This window comes from Vicugna pacos, chromosome X (genome assembly GCF_048564905.1).
Source record: "Vicugna pacos chromosome X, VicPac4, whole genome shotgun sequence".
Taxonomy (NCBI): domain Eukaryota; kingdom Metazoa; phylum Chordata; class Mammalia; order Artiodactyla; family Camelidae; genus Vicugna; species Vicugna pacos.
Genome location: NC_133023.1, coordinates 9,742,347 through 9,760,554, shown reverse-complemented (window position 1 = coordinate 9,760,554; position 18,208 = coordinate 9,742,347). Strand labels below are relative to the sequence as shown.

Genomic DNA, 18,208 nt, shown 5'->3' with positions numbered 1-18,208 from the left:
GACATCCTTCTCGTTTCATCACACAGAGTTTTCAAAAGGTGTGTACTCAGGGCTTCCGCTTCATTCAAGGTAATGTTGTACTGCGTCGAGGAGAGTTTTAAGTGAAGCTGTCTGTTATTTATGTACTTTTGGCCGGGAGTGCGTGGTGCCGCTGCCTGATTCGCGCCGAGCCATCGGCAGGTTTACTCTGCAAATGTCAACACCGAACGAAAGTCAATAACATCTGGCGCTGTGACCAAGGCAGTTTGGGCCTCGCAGAACTCCTGAAAGAGCCTCAGGGTCTCTCAGGGCTGCACAGATTCCCCCTTGGAGAGCCTCTGTTCTCTGCCTAAATGGAATCTGCCTTTTGATGGGATCCCCAGGGAACATACATGCACCTTAAAGTTGGGGAACCAGTTTCTCTTTAATGGAGGCCGCAGACTTTTCCTGTAAAAGACCAGATGGTAAATATTTGGCAACTACGCACCGCTGCCTTTGCAACTTGAAAATAGCCACACTCAGTACATGAAGGAGTGAGGTCGGCTGTGTTCCAGTAAGACTTTATTTCTGTTCGTATAGCAAAGGAAACCATGACAGCAGCAAAGAAAACCTTATTTATGGACACAGATTTGAATTCCATATACGTATGTCACAAAAGAAGTCTTCTTTGAGGTCTGTTTTTGTAGATCATTTAGAAATGTACAGAAGCATTCTTGGGTTGCAGGCCAGGTGGAGGGCTGTTTGGCTCATGGACCAGTTTGTTGACGCCTGCACTGTTCACCAACGTGGGTGCTCATTACAGTCACCTAGGGGGCTTCTGTTTTTCAGCCAAACGTCTAATGCCCAAGTCCCACCCCCAAGAAATGCTGATTTAATGGGTCTGTGGTGAAGTCTGGGCATCGGGGTTTTCAAATGTGCTCCAGGCAATTCTCTTCTGTAGCAAAGTTGGAGAACTTTTGCTCTGTAATATTTTGTAAACAAAGTCAGATTTTTTAAGCTTTTTTTTTTAAATTGTGGGATTTGGCTGTAACAGTGGTGTCTCAGACCAGGATGGCACATGGTAGCCTTGGAAGGGGGCCCCTCACCCTTGACAGCATGCATTCCCCGCCATCTTTGTGGGGTGGGGGCTGTCCTGTCCACTGGGGGTTGTTTAGCAGCATCTTTCGCTTCTGTGCGCTACATGCCAGTAACGCCCGCCCAGTTGCGATGACTGATAATGTCTCCACATGTTCCCTGCGGGGCAAGATCGTCCCCAGTTGAAAACCGCTGATCTGAGCATTATTGAGCGTGTGTGCGCACGCGTGTGCTCTTGACAGCCGGGTTGTGAGTGACTGTCCTGCACAGTGTAGGATGTTGAACAGCATCCCTGGCCTCCACGCACTAGAGCCGGGAGCACCCCCCCTTCACTAGTGGTGACAACTAAAAGTGTCTCCATACATTGCCGAAGTGTCCCCTAAGGGGGCACAGTCACCACCCCCCCCCCCCCCCCCCCCCCCGTTGAGAAGTGCTGCGGAAGCCGTCTCCGAAGCAGAGGCGTCTTGGCTGACATCCAGTTCTGTTTCTTTTAAGGAGGATGCTCTCCACCTCCATTTGCCTGTTGCTGATTGTTTGAAAGTTGCCGACCTTGGTTATTTCTCCTTTTCTGTTTCATTTTGTGGATCAGGGGTGTGTGTGTGTGTGTGTGAGAGAGAGAGAGAGAGAGCGAGAGAGAGCGAGAGAGAGCGAGAGAGAGCGAGAGAGAGCGAGAGAGGGAGAGAGAGAGGGAGGGAGAGAGAGAGGGAGAGAGAGAGGGAGAGAGGGAGAGAGACATTCATTCCCTGGGGAAGAATTCGAGCCCTTGTGGCTGCTGGCCGGGCCCTTCTTCTGAGGCAGCTTTAAATCTGCAGCCAGGATCACAGACAACTTGGGGCAAATCACTGGGCCATTATGAACTCAGAGCCATGGCAACGGCCATCCGCAAGCCCGAGGACAAAACATGTTTTATTCTGTCGTTCTGCACAAAAGGTTCTAGAGATGCTGGAGACAAAATGGCCATTGAGAGCAAGAGGCACTGATGCGCATTTTTCTCTCCCTACTGTGTGGTGTATTTTTAAACTGTCTTCGGCTAAGGCACACTGGAGTTTTTGTATGAATCAAAAGCGAAAATTCTCTGTAGCCGCAGAGCCCGGCTCCAGGAGGGCTGAAGACACTGACCTGACAGCATGTGGAGGGGTGGTGGTGGTGAGAGGTATTGAGAATTAGGAGTAAAATATACTAGAAAGCTGAGCACTGAGGTTTGGTGGGGGTTTTTTTGTTTTTTTTTTTTTTTTTTTTTTTTGGTGAGTAGTTCAGTTATCCAAAAACTACTTTCCTTGCCTTTTCTGTCTGGTTCCCGTTACCCAGCGTAGTCATAACTGGTTTGAAGCTTGGGAAAAGTCAGTCTGTGGATTTACGGGAGCGCCCAAGGGAAGCGTTCACCTTCCATAACTGGCATCAACTTCTAACATCTGGTGCCGTGTTGATGCTCAGTACCACCTCCCTGTGCAGAAGCAGCAGCCTGGCCTGTGACTTCTCATGCTGGGGACAGTCTGACGCGCAGATCCAGGCCGTCTGTCTGTATGAGGAGGGGGCTTACAGGTCTGTTTCCTCAGACCCTACCTATGGTATTGCACTAAAGCATCTTTGATGTGAAACATTCTGAGGTTCACAGTGCTTGCTTGTCTTAGAGAAGAAAAAAAAACCACACTCTACTTGCTGTCTTTTCAAGACAGCTGAACAGCTTTGGAACATTTTGTTTTTCTTTGTTGCCGCCCCTGGAACTTGCCTTGTGATTTGCAAGTGGCGAGAGTAACGGCCAAGCCCAGCGGGCCGCCTCCTAAGGGGGAAACACCAAACAGGGGTGAACGCAAAAACAGGCCCTTCCTATGCACTCAGGACGCCACACCTGAGCGTGGGAAGCCCGGGCTGGGGGCTAGAGATGGGCCTCTCAGACTCTACTGTGCGCCCCGGGGGGCTTGTTAAGGTGCAGATGCGGAGTCAGCTAGTCTGGGACGCGGCCCAAAGTGCTGTCTCCCCCAAGCTCGTGCTGCTTGTCCAAGGACCTTACTTTGCAAAGCAGAGGGTCTGAAGCACTTTGACCTGATCAGTGATGCACTCACGCATCCTTGACCGCAGGAAGTTTTCATCGCTGTCCAGGAGGGGCTGATAGCACCCAACACCAGCACTTCCGACCTGCAGAGCCGTATAGCCACTCGCCTACCAGAAACCCTCCCTTCAGCCGGCCTCCAGTCACCTGCAACTCACCGTGTCTGAAAGTCAGCTCAGCGTCTTTGTCCTCACAGCCTCGCCCTCCTGGGTCAACCGCAGCTCAGGAACACCACAGCACCCGCGGGGTCTAGGTGCAGAAAGTGAGGAGTCGTCCGTGGTACTCAGGAAAGCTCTCTCTGACGCGTCACTGTCTTCCTCTTCCGCTGCCTCGGCCCCGGTCCAAGCACCTGCCCACTTCTGAACCATCGCGGCGAGCGCCTCCTCGCCTGCACGTGCACTGTGTGCCCGTCACGTCAGCCAGGGGGATCTCGGACAACCCCAGCCTCTTCCTCGTGGCTAACGGCGCTCAGTGGCCTCACAGGATCCAGAGGATGAAGTCCAGACTCCTTCGGGCGGCCTGGAAAGCCCTGGGTGGGTCTGGCTCCACTAGACCCTTCCCGGCCCCGCCCGCACTGAGCCCGCCCTCTGTTCGGGCTCCTTCCGTGCCCGGGAGAGCGCCGTGCTCTTTCCACCACGGAGCTTCTGTTCCTGTTCCTGCGTCCTGGACCACCCTCTCTAGCCCATCCGTCTCTCACTGTGTCTGATGAACTCAGACTCAGCCTTCGAATCTAAGGGGTGGAACCCGTCCCCGGTTCCCCTCCGGAAGCCTCAGTCAGTCCCCGTGCTTTGCTCCTCTAGCTCTTCTGAGCTCAGGACCACCTGGCTAATGTCTGTCTCCCCAGAGACGGGAAACTCCATCAGAGTGTAGACCACGCCCGTGCTAGCGCGCCGCTGAGTCCCCGGCGTCCAGCCCGGTGCTGGGGGCATCAAAGACACTTCGATGAGCATGGAATGTTCACTGATTGAGTGAATGAAATGGAATAACTGAATGGACGGACAGCTGCTCCCTCCCTCCGCCTGCTGTCATCCTCACCCGTGTCCCTTACCCTGCTGAACGGACAGCCGCAATGCAACACAGCCTTTAGGAGGCCTCAGGACCGGAGCGGACGGTCCCAGCAAGGTTGTGGGGAAGAGCTGCTCTTGGTCAGGGGAGCCGAGCTGCGCCTTCAGAGGACCCTGTGCCAGCCGCGTCTTCAGAATGAGTTATGGGTCACTGGGTGTGGATTCTTTGGTTCTGTTGAGAATCACTGTAATAACGGCCTCACTCGCCATGGGTGGGTCTTCACAGCCCGATGCCTGGTATCTGGAAGGCCATCGTTTCGTAGGTATTGTTCGCCTTGTTGTTGTTTCGGGCAAGAGGATAAACTAGGTCCTTGATACTCCATCTTGGCCAGAAGCCAGGAATTGTTTCGTGGAGATAGGTTTTCACTGTCGCGGAATTTGCCTGGTCATCAAAGGAAGCAGGTGGAATGGCCAAAGCAGGTGGAATGGCCGTGTGATTCTTTAAGACAGTGGTTCTCAGATTCGCGCCTACGTGAGAAATTGTCCAGAAGGCTTGTGAAAACAGATGACTGGGTCTACCCCGCCACCTCAACTTTCTGATTCAGTTCTTCCGGGGTGGGACCCAAGAATTTGCACATTTAATACATTCATAGGTGACGCTGATGCAGCTGGTCCTCGGACCACACTCTGAATAGCAGGGTTTCCAGATCTGGGTCTGCACACTTTCTCTCTCCAAGGGTAACCATTTCAGGCTTTGTAAGCCACATGCTCTCTGTGACAGCGACTCAACTCTGCCACTGTGGGACAGAAATAGGCAGAGACGATTTGTAAATGAGTGGGGTAAACCATGTTCCAAGAAAACTTTAGTTACAAAAACGCAGGCTGTAGCTTGCCCACCTCCGGGCTAGGAGAACTTGGAGCGTTGACTATGCGGTGGGGCCTGCAGTGGCTGACGGCTACCCCGTCCCCGAGTGCACGGCAGGCCTTTCCCTCTAGCACATGGTAGTCCCTTGATGCAGCGTGATGATCGCTGTAGTCAGGATGATGTGCTAGGCTGTATTTCTACCCAACATTGTGAAGTAGAGCTAAGGCTACCGTGCACACCCGAAGGTGTTAGATCCCCTACGGACTCCTCTGACACGAATGCACCCAGGACTGGGTCCGTAATTTGCAGGCTCGGTGCAAAAGTGAAAAATCAGACACCCTTCTTCAAAAATTATTAAGAAGAATGTCAAGACGGCAATAGCAGAGCGCGGTAGTAGGCGCGGGGCCCCGTGAGCCTGTGAGGCCGGCCTGAACACACAGCATCGTCATGGCCACCGCCAGCACCTCTGCCACATACTGACCTGCATGCTTTGCAGGGCAGAAAGGTTGTTACCGTGAGGACACTGACAGTACTGATACCGTACTTTGGAAACATGTAGGCTTTTCTTACTTTTTGCAGCAATTTCAGTGTCTCTGGGGTAAGTGTAGTGTATGACCCAACTGCCCAGTGTTCAGAGAGACCTTACACAGCCGTGGTAGAGATGGCTTCTAGACTTAACATGGAGGGCACAGCGGGAAGGGACCCATTTAGAGATGGCTGCCCACCCCGTGTGCAGTTTTCGCCCTGCGGGTAACTGGTCAACCAAGCTAGAAGCAGCTCTGTATGGAGCGGTATATTTTCCTGTAAGTGTCCCACATTGTATTTCTGCTCACATTGGCCGGCAGGGTCTGTTAAAGGTTGATCAGTGCATGTGGAACAAGACTGAGCAATATGGTGACTTCTGTTCTACCAGAGCCAGAGGAGTTGTATATTCACAAAGAAAACCATCTGCTGGAAAACCTAAGAGCCTTGGCGTCTGCTGAGAGAGTATGGTTCATTGACGTGATTCCCACAAGTTTTTGAGTCCGTGGTTTTCCCTGCTGTTCTAAAACCAGCCTCACAGCATGGGGTGTCTGAAGTCCATGGGAGAGAGAAATTGAAGGGAAACTTGAGGCCTGATCTAGTGATGAACTGGGGACCGAGCAGCATTGTTCTTCTAACCCCATCTGTCTTTTTAGCCAGGGAACAGCTGTGATATTTCCTTTGAAAGCGGCAGAATGCTCTAACCCTCCGGATGAAAGACTGCTGTGAAGTGGCAACTGTGGATGTGGAAGGATGAGTTCTGTGGTTAAAGGGCAAGTTGTGCTATGCTGTAAGACCTAACCCTAACTCAGAGGATGAGGAAGGATGTGGGTTTATTAAAGTGCACAGACACCAGAACTATTCAGAAAGGAATCAGTATTTTCTCAGATTAGGTATCTGTACCCCCGTGGCAGCTGCGTATGCATTCTGCACGCTAGGTCCTTCTGTAGGCAGCCTTTCCCGAGCCCTGTCCAGTATGACTTTTATGTGTCCTCCCGTCCCTCTGTCTGTCCTCCTTACCTGCCCGCCATCCGCTGGCTCTCTGGCAGTCCATGTCTTGGTGCTCGTCACGCTGTGCTCTAGGAGTTCTGTGACTTGTCTGCCTGCAGCGTTAGACTCATCTCCTTGAAGGCAAGTAAGAGGCCTCCCGTTGCATTTGTAGTCCCAGTGCCAGGCCCAGTGCTTCCTACCCTGTCGATCACCACAAAGGACCGAATTACTGAAATGCAAAGTGAAACTCAGTTCGAACTAAGTCATGGCACAGAAACTCGACTATGTGGCAAGTCTCAGTACATCTTCCACAGCAGTGCTCAGCAGTGACAGACTGTTCTGTACCCGCCCTGTCAAGTATGGTGGCCACCAGCACACGTGGCTTTTGAGCATGTGAAATGTGGCTAGTGCACCTGAGGAATTGAATTTTTGAGTTTTTTAAAAATTATCTAAGTAGCCACATGTGCCTAGTAGCCAGCATGTTGGACAGCAGAGTCTCAAGGCCCCACATCTCCCTCCAATGAGGACCAGATGTAACTTCATTAGCGAGGGAAGCAGGCCTTCATCTTGTTCCTAACTTCATCATGGAGGCTGAGAATGGGGGAGGTGGCGAATGGCACAACACATACAGGTCTCTTGTCCCTTTCTGTAATGGGACACATCCAGGGCAGGGATTTTCGTCTCTCTTGGTTTGGGAGCCTGGGGAGAATTTGGACTTGTGTTCCTCTCACCTCTCTTCAGCCCCCAGGTCCTAGGACGAGGTAAGGTTGACCTCCGTCGTCCTCGTTCACACAGGTCTCTTGGGGATGGACTTGCTGGTGAACTTGAGCTGTGCTGTGTGCGCTAGTTCCTATTTTAGGGAGTTAATAAGTAAGTCAGGGAGATTGGTCTTCATGAGAAGAGCTGGTCATGTTTTGAAATGAAAGGATGCACACTTTCTTAGGAAGGCCTGACGGGTTTTGTTTCCCAGAGAACTGGAGAGAGATCGGGTGGTGTTTGTGGACACCTCTTGGGGTAGGTCGAGGCACATGCTAGTTTAGAATGGGATGCTCACAGTAATGGTGAAGCCTGTCTGCAGTGTTGCACGCTGGGTAGTCAGTCCCTGTGCACCGTGAAGGCCACGTCGGGGACAGAAATGTAGCCACTTAACGCGCTTGCCCCGAAGTGACACGCTGCTCTTGACTGCTGCTAAACGTCATGATGTGTTCAGAGTTCGCGTTCCCTGCCACGCCACTTACTTAAGGGTCTGGATGATAGAAACAGGGATGGGAGGTCAGGAGAGGTACTGACATCAGCCCGAGGCCAGCACTGCCCTCCTGAAACGTACATGTCTCTGAACTGAAAATGTCACCTGGCCCTGCCCCTGGGGAGGTCTTTACAGACATCTCCAAGCAAAGTCTGTCTTCACAGTGACCGAAAGTGTTATTCTCCTGAAGAATGAAGAGTGAAGTGTGGCTCTCTCCTTCATTTCACTTCATGGATACTCATTTTGTCCTTTTTGTGTTTTCCCCTTCTGTTCCTTTTCCCTCCTTAAGTCCTTAAGTGCCACCCGCCAGTTTTGGGTCCTTCCTCTGCACGTGCGTGTCCAGGGGGCGGGTGGAAGCCGAGGCGGCGGGCTGGGGGAGGCCTGGGACCCAACAGCTGGAGCTGCCTGGCCTGGGGGGTGAGGGGCTGTCCGACACGGACGCGATCGGGGCCGGAGTGGCGGACCCCGACGAGTGTGCCTCGGTGAGCTCGCGCCGCGAGGTGACAAAACGCCCACCAGCTTTCCAAAGCGACCGCCGTGCGGTCGCTGCCATCCCCTGCCCGCGGCTGTCACAGCAGGGCAGGGGCCGGGGGGGGGGGGGGCGGGCGGCGTGCGGTGGCTTCGCCTCGCTGCCGCCTTCCTGGCTGCCTGAGTGGGACGTGGGCTCCTCGGTGTCCCTCCCCCGAGCCCAGGTCAGCCCGGAAGCTGCAGACCGCGAGCTCGTCTGGCTGTGCGTCCGGCGGCCGCTGCCCCGCGCGGCCCGAGCAGGGGAGCCCCAGGCCCCCGACCCCGCCGCGGGCCCCGGGAGCGCGCGAGGGAGGGCGCGGGACTCAGCTGCCTCTGCTCACCTGCGGGCTCAGGAAGGCCTCCGGTGCGTAACGGGTGCGCTCTCTCTCCTCCGGGCCCAGGCTGCTTCGAGTGCTGCATCAAGTGTCTGGGGGGAGTCCCCTACGCGTCCCTGGTGGCCACCATCCTCTGCTTCTCCGGCGTCGCCCTGTTCTGCGGCTGCGGCCACGTGGCTCTGGCGGGCACCGTGGCCATCCTCGAGCAGCACTTCTCCACCAACGCCAGTGACCACGCCCTGCTGAGCGAGGTGTAAGTTCCTGCTGCCCTTTGAAGAGGGGTTTGAAAGGCGACCACCCCAGGGGGCTTTCAAGAAGTGTGCCTGTTGGGTGGAGAGCTTTCCAGTCACGCTCACAGACTGCAGACAGCAGCGGGAAAGAGCGCCCAGGGCGCCGCAGGCCCGTGGGACCTAGGGCGGGCTCTCCCGTGGGGCAGGGCTGCCAATCACAGCGGAGGGCGCGGCGGTGCTGCCACCTTCGTGGCCTCCCTTCGGAGGCCAAAAACATCTGTTAGTGACGCACGGAACATAACGGCGCGGGACCTGCTTCCTTCCCCAGAATCCAGCTGATGCAGTACGTCATCTACGGAATCGCGTCCTTCTTCTTCCTGTACGGGATCATCCTGCTGGCGGAGGGCTTCTACACCACGAGCGCCGTGAAGGAGCTGCACGGGGAGTTCAAGACCACCGCCTGCGGCCGCTGCATCAGTGGCATGGTGCGTGCGTGTCCCTGATGCCTGCTTGACCGGGGTGCGCCCACAGCCGTCTTCTGTGTGTCCCTCTGTGTCTGCTAAAAGTCCGCTGACAGTCCGTGATGGAAGTGCTGTGGGGGAAAGCAGACTCCTAAGTTAATTAATTCAGAGCTTTGGGGAAATTTCATAAGCACAGATAGCAAGTTAGAAATGTAGGTAGCAGTCTCACTGCACGTATCTAAAAATGGAATTTGCTTTCTGCCTCCAGCAAAAACTCCTCTGTCCTTCCCCGGGGCTTGAACCCAGGACCTCCTGCTTGCCAGCCCTGCTCTCTGCCCCTGAGCTCCAGGCTCTCGCTAGCTACCTCAGTTTCCCCGAGTCAAGTCAGGTTTATCTCCCCCAGCTGAGGGAGGATGCTGGGTCCCTGGCTCCTCACCTGCAACCCAGGCTGAGGCACCAGGGATTCAGCATCCTTCGTCAGTTGAGGAGATAAAGGTGAGTGAGGGGAAACTCAGGTAACTAGCGAGAGCCTGTAGGTCAGGGGTAGAGAGCTAGAGCTAGGAAGCAGGAGGTTGTAGGTTCAAGCCCTAAGGCAGGCAGAGAGGCAGAGAGGCAGAGAGGCAGAGAGGCAGAGAGGCAGAGAGGCAGAGAGGCAGAGAGGCAGAGAGGCAGAGAGGCAGAGAGGCAGAGAGGCAGAGAGGCAGAGAGGCAGAGAGGCAGAGAGGCAGAGAGGCAGAGAGGCAGAGAGGCAGAGAGGCAGAGAGGCAGAGAGGCAGAGAGGCAGAGAGGCAGAGAGGCAGAGAGGCAGAGAGGCAGAGAGGCAGAGAGGCAGAGAGGCAGAGAGGCAGAGAGGCAGAGAGGCAGAGAGGCAGAGAGGCAGAGAGGCAGAGAGGCAGAGAGGCAGAGAGGCAGAGAGGCAGAGAGGCAGAGAGGCAGAGAGGCAGAGAGGCAGAGAGGCAGAGAGGCAGAGAGGCAGAGAGGCAGAGAGGCAGAGAGGCAGAGAGGCAGAGAGGCAGAGAGGCAGAGAGGCAGAGAGGCAGAGAGGCAGAGAGGCAGAGAGGCAGAGAGGCAGAGAGGCAGAGAGGCAGAGAGGCAGAGAGGCAGAGAGGCAGAGAGGCAGAGAGGCAGAGAGGCAGAGAGGCAGAGAGGCAGAGAGGCAGAGAGGCAGAGAGGCAGAGAGGCAGAGAGGCAGAGAGGCAGAGAGGCAGAGAGGCAGAGAGGCAGAGAGGCAGAGAGGCAGAGAGGCAGAGAGGCAGAGAGGCAGAGAGGCAGAGAGGCAGAGAGGCAGAGAGGCAGAGAGGCAGAGAGGCAGAGAGGCAGAGAGGCAGAGAGGCAGAGAGGCAGAGAGGCAGAGAGGCAGAGAGGCAGAGAGGCAGAGAGGCAGAGAGGCAGAGAGGCAGAGAGGCAGAGAGGCAGAGAGGCAGAGAGGCAGAGAGGCAGAGAGGCAGAGAGGCAGAGAGGCAGAGAGGCAGAGAGGCAGAGAGGCAGAGAGGCAGAGAGGCAGAGAGGCAGAGAGGCAGAGAGGCAGAGAGGCAGAGAGGCAGAGAGGCAGAGAGGCAGAGAGGCAGAGAGGCAGAGAGGCAGAGAGGCAGAGAGGCAGAGAGGCAGAGAGGCAGAGAGGCAGAGAGGCAGAGAGGCAGAGAGGCAGAGAGGCAGAGAGGCAGAGAGGCAGAGAGGCAGAGAGGCAGAGAGGCAGAGAGGCAGAGAGGCAGAGAGGCAGAGAGGCAGAGAGGCAGAGAGGCAGAGAGGCAGAGAGGCAGAGAGGCAGAGAGGCAGAGAGGCAGAGAGGCAGAGAGGCAGAGAGGCAGAGAGGCAGAGAGGCAGAGAGGCAGAGAGGCAGAGAGGCAGAGAGGCAGAGAGGCAGAGAGGCAGAGAGGCAGAGAGGCAGAGAGGCAGAGAGGCAGAGAGGCAGAGAGGCAGAGAGGCAGAGAGGCAGAGAGGCAGAGAGGCAGAGAGGCAGAGAGGCAGAGAGGCAGAGAGGCAGAGAGGCAGAGAGGCAGAGAGGCAGAGAGGCAGAGAGGCAGAGAGGCAGAGAGGCAGAGAGGCAGAGAGGCAGAGAGGCAGAGAGGCAGAGAGGCAGAGAGGCAGAGAGGCAGAGAGGCAGAGAGGCAGAGAGGCAGAGAGGCAGAGAGGCAGAGAGGCAGAGAGGCAGAGAGGCAGAGAGGCAGAGAGGCAGAGAGGCAGAGAGGCAGAGAGGCAGAGAGGCAGAGAGGCAGAGAGGCAGAGAGGCAGAGAGGCAGAGAGGCAGAGAGGCAGAGAGGCAGAGAGGCAGAGAGGCAGAGAGGCAGAGAGGCAGAGAGGCAGAGAGGCAGAGAGGCAGAGAGGCAGAGAGGCAGAGAGGCAGAGAGGCAGAGAGGCAGAGAGGCAGAGAGGCAGAGAGGCAGAGAGGCAGAGAGGCAGAGAGGCAGAGAGGCAGAGAGGCAGAGAGGCAGAGAGGCAGAGAGGCAGAGAGGCAGAGAGGCAGAGAGGCAGAGAGGCAGAGAGGCAGAGAGGCAGAGAGGCAGAGAGGCAGAGAGGCAGAGAGGCAGAGAGGCAGAGAGGCAGAGAGGCAGAGAGGCAGAGAGGCAGAGAGGCAGAGAGGCAGAGAGGCAGAGAGGCAGAGAGGCAGAGAGGCAGAGAGGCAGAGAGGCAGAGAGGCAGAGAGGCAGAGAGGCAGAGAGGCAGAGAGGCAGAGAGGCAGAGAGGCAGAGAGGCAGAGAGGCAGAGAGGCAGAGAGGCAGAGAGGCAGAGAGGCAGAGAGGCAGAGAGGCAGAGAGGCAGAGAGGCAGAGAGGCAGAGAGGCAGAGAGGCAGAGAGGCAGAGAGGCAGAGAGGCAGAGAGGCAGAGAGGCAGAGAGGCAGAGAGGCAGAGAGGCAGAGAGGCAGAGAGGCAGAGAGGCAGAGAGGCAGAGAGGCAGAGAGGCAGAGAGGCAGAGAGGCAGAGAGGCAGAGAGGCAGAGAGGCAGAGAGGCAGAGAGGCAGAGAGGCAGAGAGGCAGAGAGGCAGAGAGGCAGAGAGGCAGAGAGGCAGAGAGGCAGAGAGGCAGAGAGGCAGAGAGGCAGAGAGGCAGAGAGGCAGAGAGGCAGAGAGGCAGAGAGGCAGAGAGGCAGAGAGGCAGAGAGGCAGAGAGGCAGAGAGGCAGAGAGGCAGAGAGGCAGAGAGGCAGAGAGGCAGAGAGGCAGAGAGGCAGAGAGGCAGAGAGGCAGAGAGGCAGAGAGGCAGAGAGGCAGAGAGGCAGAGAGGCAGAGAGGCAGAGAGGCAGAGAGGCAGAGAGGCAGAGAGGCAGAGAGGCAGAGAGGCAGAGAGGCAGAGAGGCAGAGAGGCAGAGAGGCAGAGAGGCAGAGAGGCAGAGAGGCAGAGAGGCAGAGAGGCAGAGAGGCAGAGAGGCAGAGAGGCAGAGAGGCAGAGAGGCAGAGAGGCAGAGAGGCAGAGAGGCAGAGAGGCAGAGAGGCAGAGAGGCAGAGAGGCAGAGAGGCAGAGAGGCAGAGAGGCAGAGAGGCAGAGAGGCAGAGAGGCAGAGAGGCAGAGAGGCAGAGAGGCAGAGAGGCAGAGAGGCAGAGAGGCAGAGAGGCAGAGAGGCAGAGAGGCAGAGAGGCAGAGAGGCAGAGAGGCAGAGAGGCAGAGAGGCAGAGAGGCAGAGAGGCAGAGAGGCAGAGAGGCAGAGAGGCAGAGAGGCAGAGAGGCAGAGAGGCAGAGAGGCAGAGAGGCAGAGAGGCAGAGAGGCAGAGAGGCAGAGAGGCAGAGAGGCAGAGAGGCAGAGAGGCAGAGAGGCAGAGAGGCAGAGAGGCAGGCCTCTCTCTCTCTTCTCTCCTCTCTTCCTCTTCCCGCCCTCCTTCCCTCCTCCCCCGTGCTCCCCGCGCTCCTCCTTACACTGCTGTGGGTCTGACAGCTGATTAAAAACCAATAGTAGAGGGAGGGAAATGATTACTTTTATCAGATTCACTGTGGGTTAAGCTTGTGTTCCATCCAGGCTGCTGTAAGCTTTTAAGAAAGGTTTGAGTAGCTGTTGCACTTCAGTCATTTCCCTCGATCTGGAAACTAGCAATGTCTTTGGACAAAGGGCTTCCAGGAACAATTGCTGTTACGTACCTCTCTCTCTCTCTAATGTGGGAAACTGGTATGAAGGTAGAATTCAGGGGCCCGTGAACGCATCCAGCCACAAACCCGTACTAAGTGGGGGAACTGAGTGATGTGTACGAGGGCCAGGAGGAGGCCCTGGCACTAGCTCTGTGACCTTGGGAGAAGGAGGTCATCTCTTAAGGTCTCATGTCTTTGCTACAAGAGGGACCTGCAGACAGTCCGTGGAGTGGCTTCTGCAGTAACATCCCCGATCCCATGACTCTGGAGAGCGCCACCTCCGGCTGCACCCGCCAGCCCGCGCTTCTCTGCTCCCTGGTCCCTACTGTGGCCCGGGCTGTGCTCTGCCCGCACCCCTAAAGTTCAGCCTTGGCCACAAATGCATCATCGTTCCTCCTCGGGGGTGCGCCCGGCCCCGGTGGGTGACCATTCTTTCCCCTGCTCATTTTCTGCTAGTTCGTCTTCCTCACCTACGTGCTGGGAGTGGCCTGGCTGGGCGTGTTTGGTTTCTCTGCGGTGCCCGTGTTTATGTTCTACAACATATGGTCGACCTGTGAGGTCATCAAGTCTCCCCAGACCAACGGGACGGCCGCGGTGGAGCAGATCTGCGTGGACATCCGGCAATACGGTACTTCCCTCTAGCGCCCTGGATGACGTGTCACCCTCGGGTGCGGAGGTCGAGCCCTTACTTACTCCATGGGCGTCTGCTCCAGGGTCGGCATCTTCCACTCTGTTAGAAGAGTTGATTTTCTTTCCTTCCAAACGCCCCATTTTCTGGATGAAAACATCACTTGAGGCTCTTAGGGCCTAAAAAATGTCATTCAAAATTGTTATAGTTTCTTTTACTACATACCTGAAAATATAATTTAAAGCTGCTTTATAATGCAGTTCAGTTAAAAAAAAAAGACATCTGGATAGCAACTATGAAAAGATCCATATTTTTCCTTGAATTTCTTTGCTTTTGTCCCATCCACAATATGGGGGGCAGTATACAAACCAATTCGTTTGCACATCCAACTCTTCGAATCAGGCCTTTTTAAACAATGCCCAATTGCTTAATACAGAAAGAGAGAACATACAGTTCAGCCGTATCTTACAGTCAGCAGAAGGTATTCTGCAGAAGCCAGCTGTTGGAAACCCGCCTAAACTCATTTTCTAACGAGGGGGGTCCTCACAAGAGGCAGCTAAGGTTGGCTTATTCTGAGAAGCCACCGAGGGGGCCGGTGCCCCTCCTGTCCGTCACTGCAGATTCGACTTCCCTGTTGAGTGACAGAAGGTAATTTAATGAGTGTTTCTGGCCAGGATGGTGGGAAATTCTGTTCTTGGCAGAAACAACTACGGGTAAATAAAGCTTGTCAGTAACTACAGAGGAAATTACCGTTCTTTCGGAGCTGCTCTGGCCAGGACTACTTCATTCTTGCTTCAAAACATACTACAAAGCTCACCTCAAACTGCCCGTCTCTTCTTATAAAGACCCAGGCTCAACCACACTGTGCTTTATGATAGACTGACATTGGAGACTCAAGTTGATTATTAAAGGCTTTGTAAATGATTATCAAGATGCACATCATTTCCCTATTCTTACATATTTCCTACACATTTTTAGTCATCAGTAACCATTTTTTAAAAAGCTTCAGTGTTTCAAATCGCTGCTTCCATCATTTCCCGGCCTTCTGAAGCATTAAGACTGACTGTTGGGCCACAGCAAAGATGGAAGGAATAAGGAATTTCTTTTTCTAAATCCGCCTCCTGCCTCCCAGGAGGAGCAGCATTTGAGCCGGGTGTCACACTAGGCACGCCCCTACGGCAAACAGAGCCGCAGCAGAGTGGACGAGGTCACTGCGGAGGGGAGGCCCGGGGGCACTGACAGACGAACCCCATGGGCCGTGGTTTTCCTTCTTCAAGTTTCCAATTGAATTTTCAATCCAGAAGTATTTCTGATCTACTTGCCAAACACAAAAACTGACGAGAGAGAAATCCATATTATATAACAGAAACATAAATTACCCTGTCCAATTGCCATGAAACTTTCTGAGCACAGCCTTCTAATTTCCAACCCGATCTGGGGGCAGATCACTGACAACGAGCTGGAGTAGCGAGGACAGGGACCATGACATTCACGGGGGAATGGATTTGACCTTGAGCAGGATGCAACGCTGCAGAACAGGAGGCAGCCTCCAGCTGCTGAACTGCAGTTCATCAGTCTCAGCTCAACTCAACAAAGCACAATTTGTAGGGGGAAAAAAATCGGGTTGTTCAGTTCTCTAACTGACTTTACTCTCTTGCCCTCGTGTCCAAATGGGACTTTTTATTCTTAAAAGCTTGTTCTGTGGCGGGGGTGGAGGGGGGCGCTACTCAACTGCTGAGGAATGCCTCGGCGTGCGACTGCCTCGGACCTGGCATCGGGGTGGCGGGGCGCACTGCGAGCCGGGCCGCGGGAGGCGCAGTGTGACTCACGTTCTGTCGCGACCCACCCCGCAGGTATCATTCCTTGGAACGCCTTCCCGGGAAGAATGTGCGGCTTCGCCCTCGAGAGCATCTGCAACACCAACGAGGTACAGCCGCCCTGCGGGGGCCCCGGCCGAGCAGCGCGCACTTAGGTCTCCCGGCAGCTGTCGGTGACCCAGGAAAGGGCCCTGTCACATGGCCCTGCCCATGGAGTGAGGGTCCTTTAAATCAGAGTGCATTCTCTTGTGGCAGTGATTTGAGAGTGCACCAGTCCTGCATCTTGGAAAGTACACGTAAAGGCTTCTCTTTTACCTTGAGATAGTTTTGCAAAGTTGGACCTGTGTCACAGAGCACAGGCCACTTTTCAGAGAAAAGATCCCCTGGAATTTGGACAGAAAGTACATTTCACTTAGGGTTCCAGGGGGAGGTGCTCCGATCTCGTGCTCATCCTTCGTCGGCAGTAAACGCTAGCACACTTTGCTTTAAAAGCTCTCGGCCCGAGAATATTTTTCAGGCATTGCTTTCTAACTGTTTATAAAAGAACATTCCCCAATGCATGAGTGGGAACTGACGTACCTAAGAGAATCTGAACGTGCTTTGGAAAGCAATGAGTTACAGAAATAATGAGGGCGCCCCCCCACCCCCGCTGGTGAGCGGGTCTAGCCACGACCTGGACTGGCTCACCACCGGGCCGCACAGGCAGGCCCCCAACAGCCCTCGCCCCCGGCTGCTAAGCGGGTACAGCCCGGGCGTCAGGAAGTGATGCCAGGGTTGCGAACCTGGCCTAAAGCGCATGCGCCCACACCCCGCCTCCAGGACAGTCCCAGGGAGACGGAAGGAGCCGTGGCCAGGGAAGGTGGAGACCCTCTCCTTCCCTGTACCACGCTGACATCGGTGCCCTGTTCTTTCCTAGTTCTACATGTCCTATCACCTGTTCATCGTGGCCTGCGCAGGAGCTGGTGCCACCGTCATTGCCCTGGTGAGTCGTGGCCCCGGGACGGGCCCGTGTAGTCCCCCCTTCCCTGCAGTCCCTTTAACAAGAGGCTTCCCTTCCAGCCATCCCTCCTGGGGCTCGACCTTGGGTAAACGCCCCTGTGCAAACTTACCGCCTGTCTAGGTTGCAGGAAGCACCAGGGTGGGGGAGTCTTTGGCATCAACTGTAGGTGATGACATTGGGATGCTGTGGAAGGAAGAGAGGGTACCAACCCCAGGATACACGTTAACAGGAAGGGCATGGTGCATGGCTGCCCACTGAGCCCTTCCTTTCATGGCTTCAGTCGTGGAGAAATGCTCCCGTGAGACATGACTCATTCCTTTGCCAACAAATCCTAATTTCCAACGGGAAACACGCATATAGGCCTCTGTCCATGTCAGTGGACCTTAGTGGGCCCAGCAGCTCTGTGCTGGAGGGTCTCCTTGAACCCTGAACGGGCGAGCACCCAGCCCTTGCTCCCAGGGGACCACAGCTCGGTTCCTGCCAGCCTCAGCATCACCATATCTTTTGGTCAGAACAAGGCTCCATAGGGATCAGTTTGTTCCTGTTTAAAGACAGCTTTAGTGTGTATGTAGTGGGCTCCCGGCCACCAGCAGCACGCCTCCAACGCCACACGTCAGAGCCCGCGCAGCCTTCTTGCCCTCGGAACGCTAGGCTGCCCTTCAGCACACGAGGAAGGAATATTTAAAGGGCAAAATCACAGAAATGCAGAAACCAGGGTACTAAGTAGATTGCAAAAAGGACACTTGTTTCCAATCTGAGAGCTGCAGGAAGGCGGCAGGGTGTCACCCTGGAGACTCACGTGTTTCCCCACACTCTGCCTGTTTGAACGGCCGTGACCGTGGCCGAGCCTGAGCCCCAGCACAGATGTGGGAGTGACAGAGCGACTATAGCAGACACAGATGCCGACTCTGCAACCACACAGGCGTGTGTGTGTGTGGAACGGGGGAGGGCTGGCCTTGGGGCTTCCAGAAAGCTGAGATGGCTAGAGCGAGGGGAAAGCTCACGTGCACGGAGAAGACCCTTCCCATCTTTTCCAGCCGTGACATCATCCCGTCCCATCCCAGCTGGGAAAGCAGCACCGGTCACGGCTTGGTGGTGACCTGCTCTCTGGGCCTGGTTGCTGAGCGGGCGGCTAGGGAAGATGAGAGGGCTCTCCACCTCATCTTTCTCCTACTGCCGAGCCAGCTGTCTCTCGTCACTCTTTAAACACATCCAGTCTTTTCCATAAACGCATTGAGAGGACGGCAGAGCACTTAGAGTGTATGGGACACGCCCAGCAGCGTGTGTGCGCGCTGGCCCGGAAGGGAAGGCTCCTCCTGTGAGCGGAAATGTGACAAAAGAGCCACCTTAGGCTCTGAGCCGGCGCCCAGCCCCGCCCGAGGCGAGGAGCACCAGGGCGCCGGCCCTCACTGCCTGTGTCTTACTGTCCTGTTCTGTTCTCTCCC

General features: G+C 55.5%; 1 protein-coding gene and 1 long non-coding RNA gene across 13 annotated transcripts in view; one reads left to right on the top strand and one right to left on the bottom strand.

The window, feature by feature from the left end:
• Positions 1-18,208, top strand: part of GPM6B (glycoprotein M6B) — a 138,489-nt gene that overhangs the window by 116,622 nt on the left and 3,659 nt on the right. For all 5 annotated transcript variants that reach the window (XM_072956381.1, XM_072956380.1, XM_072956378.1 and 2 more), the window contains 5 exons: positions 8,639-8,825; positions 9,131-9,287; positions 13,775-13,946; positions 15,800-15,873; positions 16,680-16,745. In XM_072956381.1, coding sequence (XP_072812482.1) covers positions 8,639-8,825; positions 9,131-9,287; positions 13,775-13,946; positions 15,800-15,873; positions 16,680-16,745 — 656 coding nt within the window. The remainder of the gene's footprint in view (positions 1-8,638; positions 8,826-9,130; positions 9,288-13,774; positions 13,947-15,799; positions 15,874-16,679; positions 16,746-18,208) is intronic.
• LOC140691915 (uncharacterized) lies at positions 1,462-18,205 on the bottom strand. Of its 8 annotated transcripts, none has more exons than XR_012067532.1 (6): positions 16,873-18,205; positions 14,012-16,146; positions 8,579-9,394; positions 7,216-7,334; positions 6,515-6,685; positions 1,462-4,904 (listed from the first exon to the last, which is right to left on the bottom strand). It is a non-coding gene; the product is annotated as an uncharacterized lncRNA (long non-coding RNA). The 8 variants fall into 8 exon arrangements; XR_012067537.1 differs by having other exon boundaries at positions 14,012-14,125; XR_012067536.1 differs by lacking the exon at positions 16,873-18,205 and adding an exon at positions 7,539-7,730 and having other exon boundaries at positions 14,012-16,664.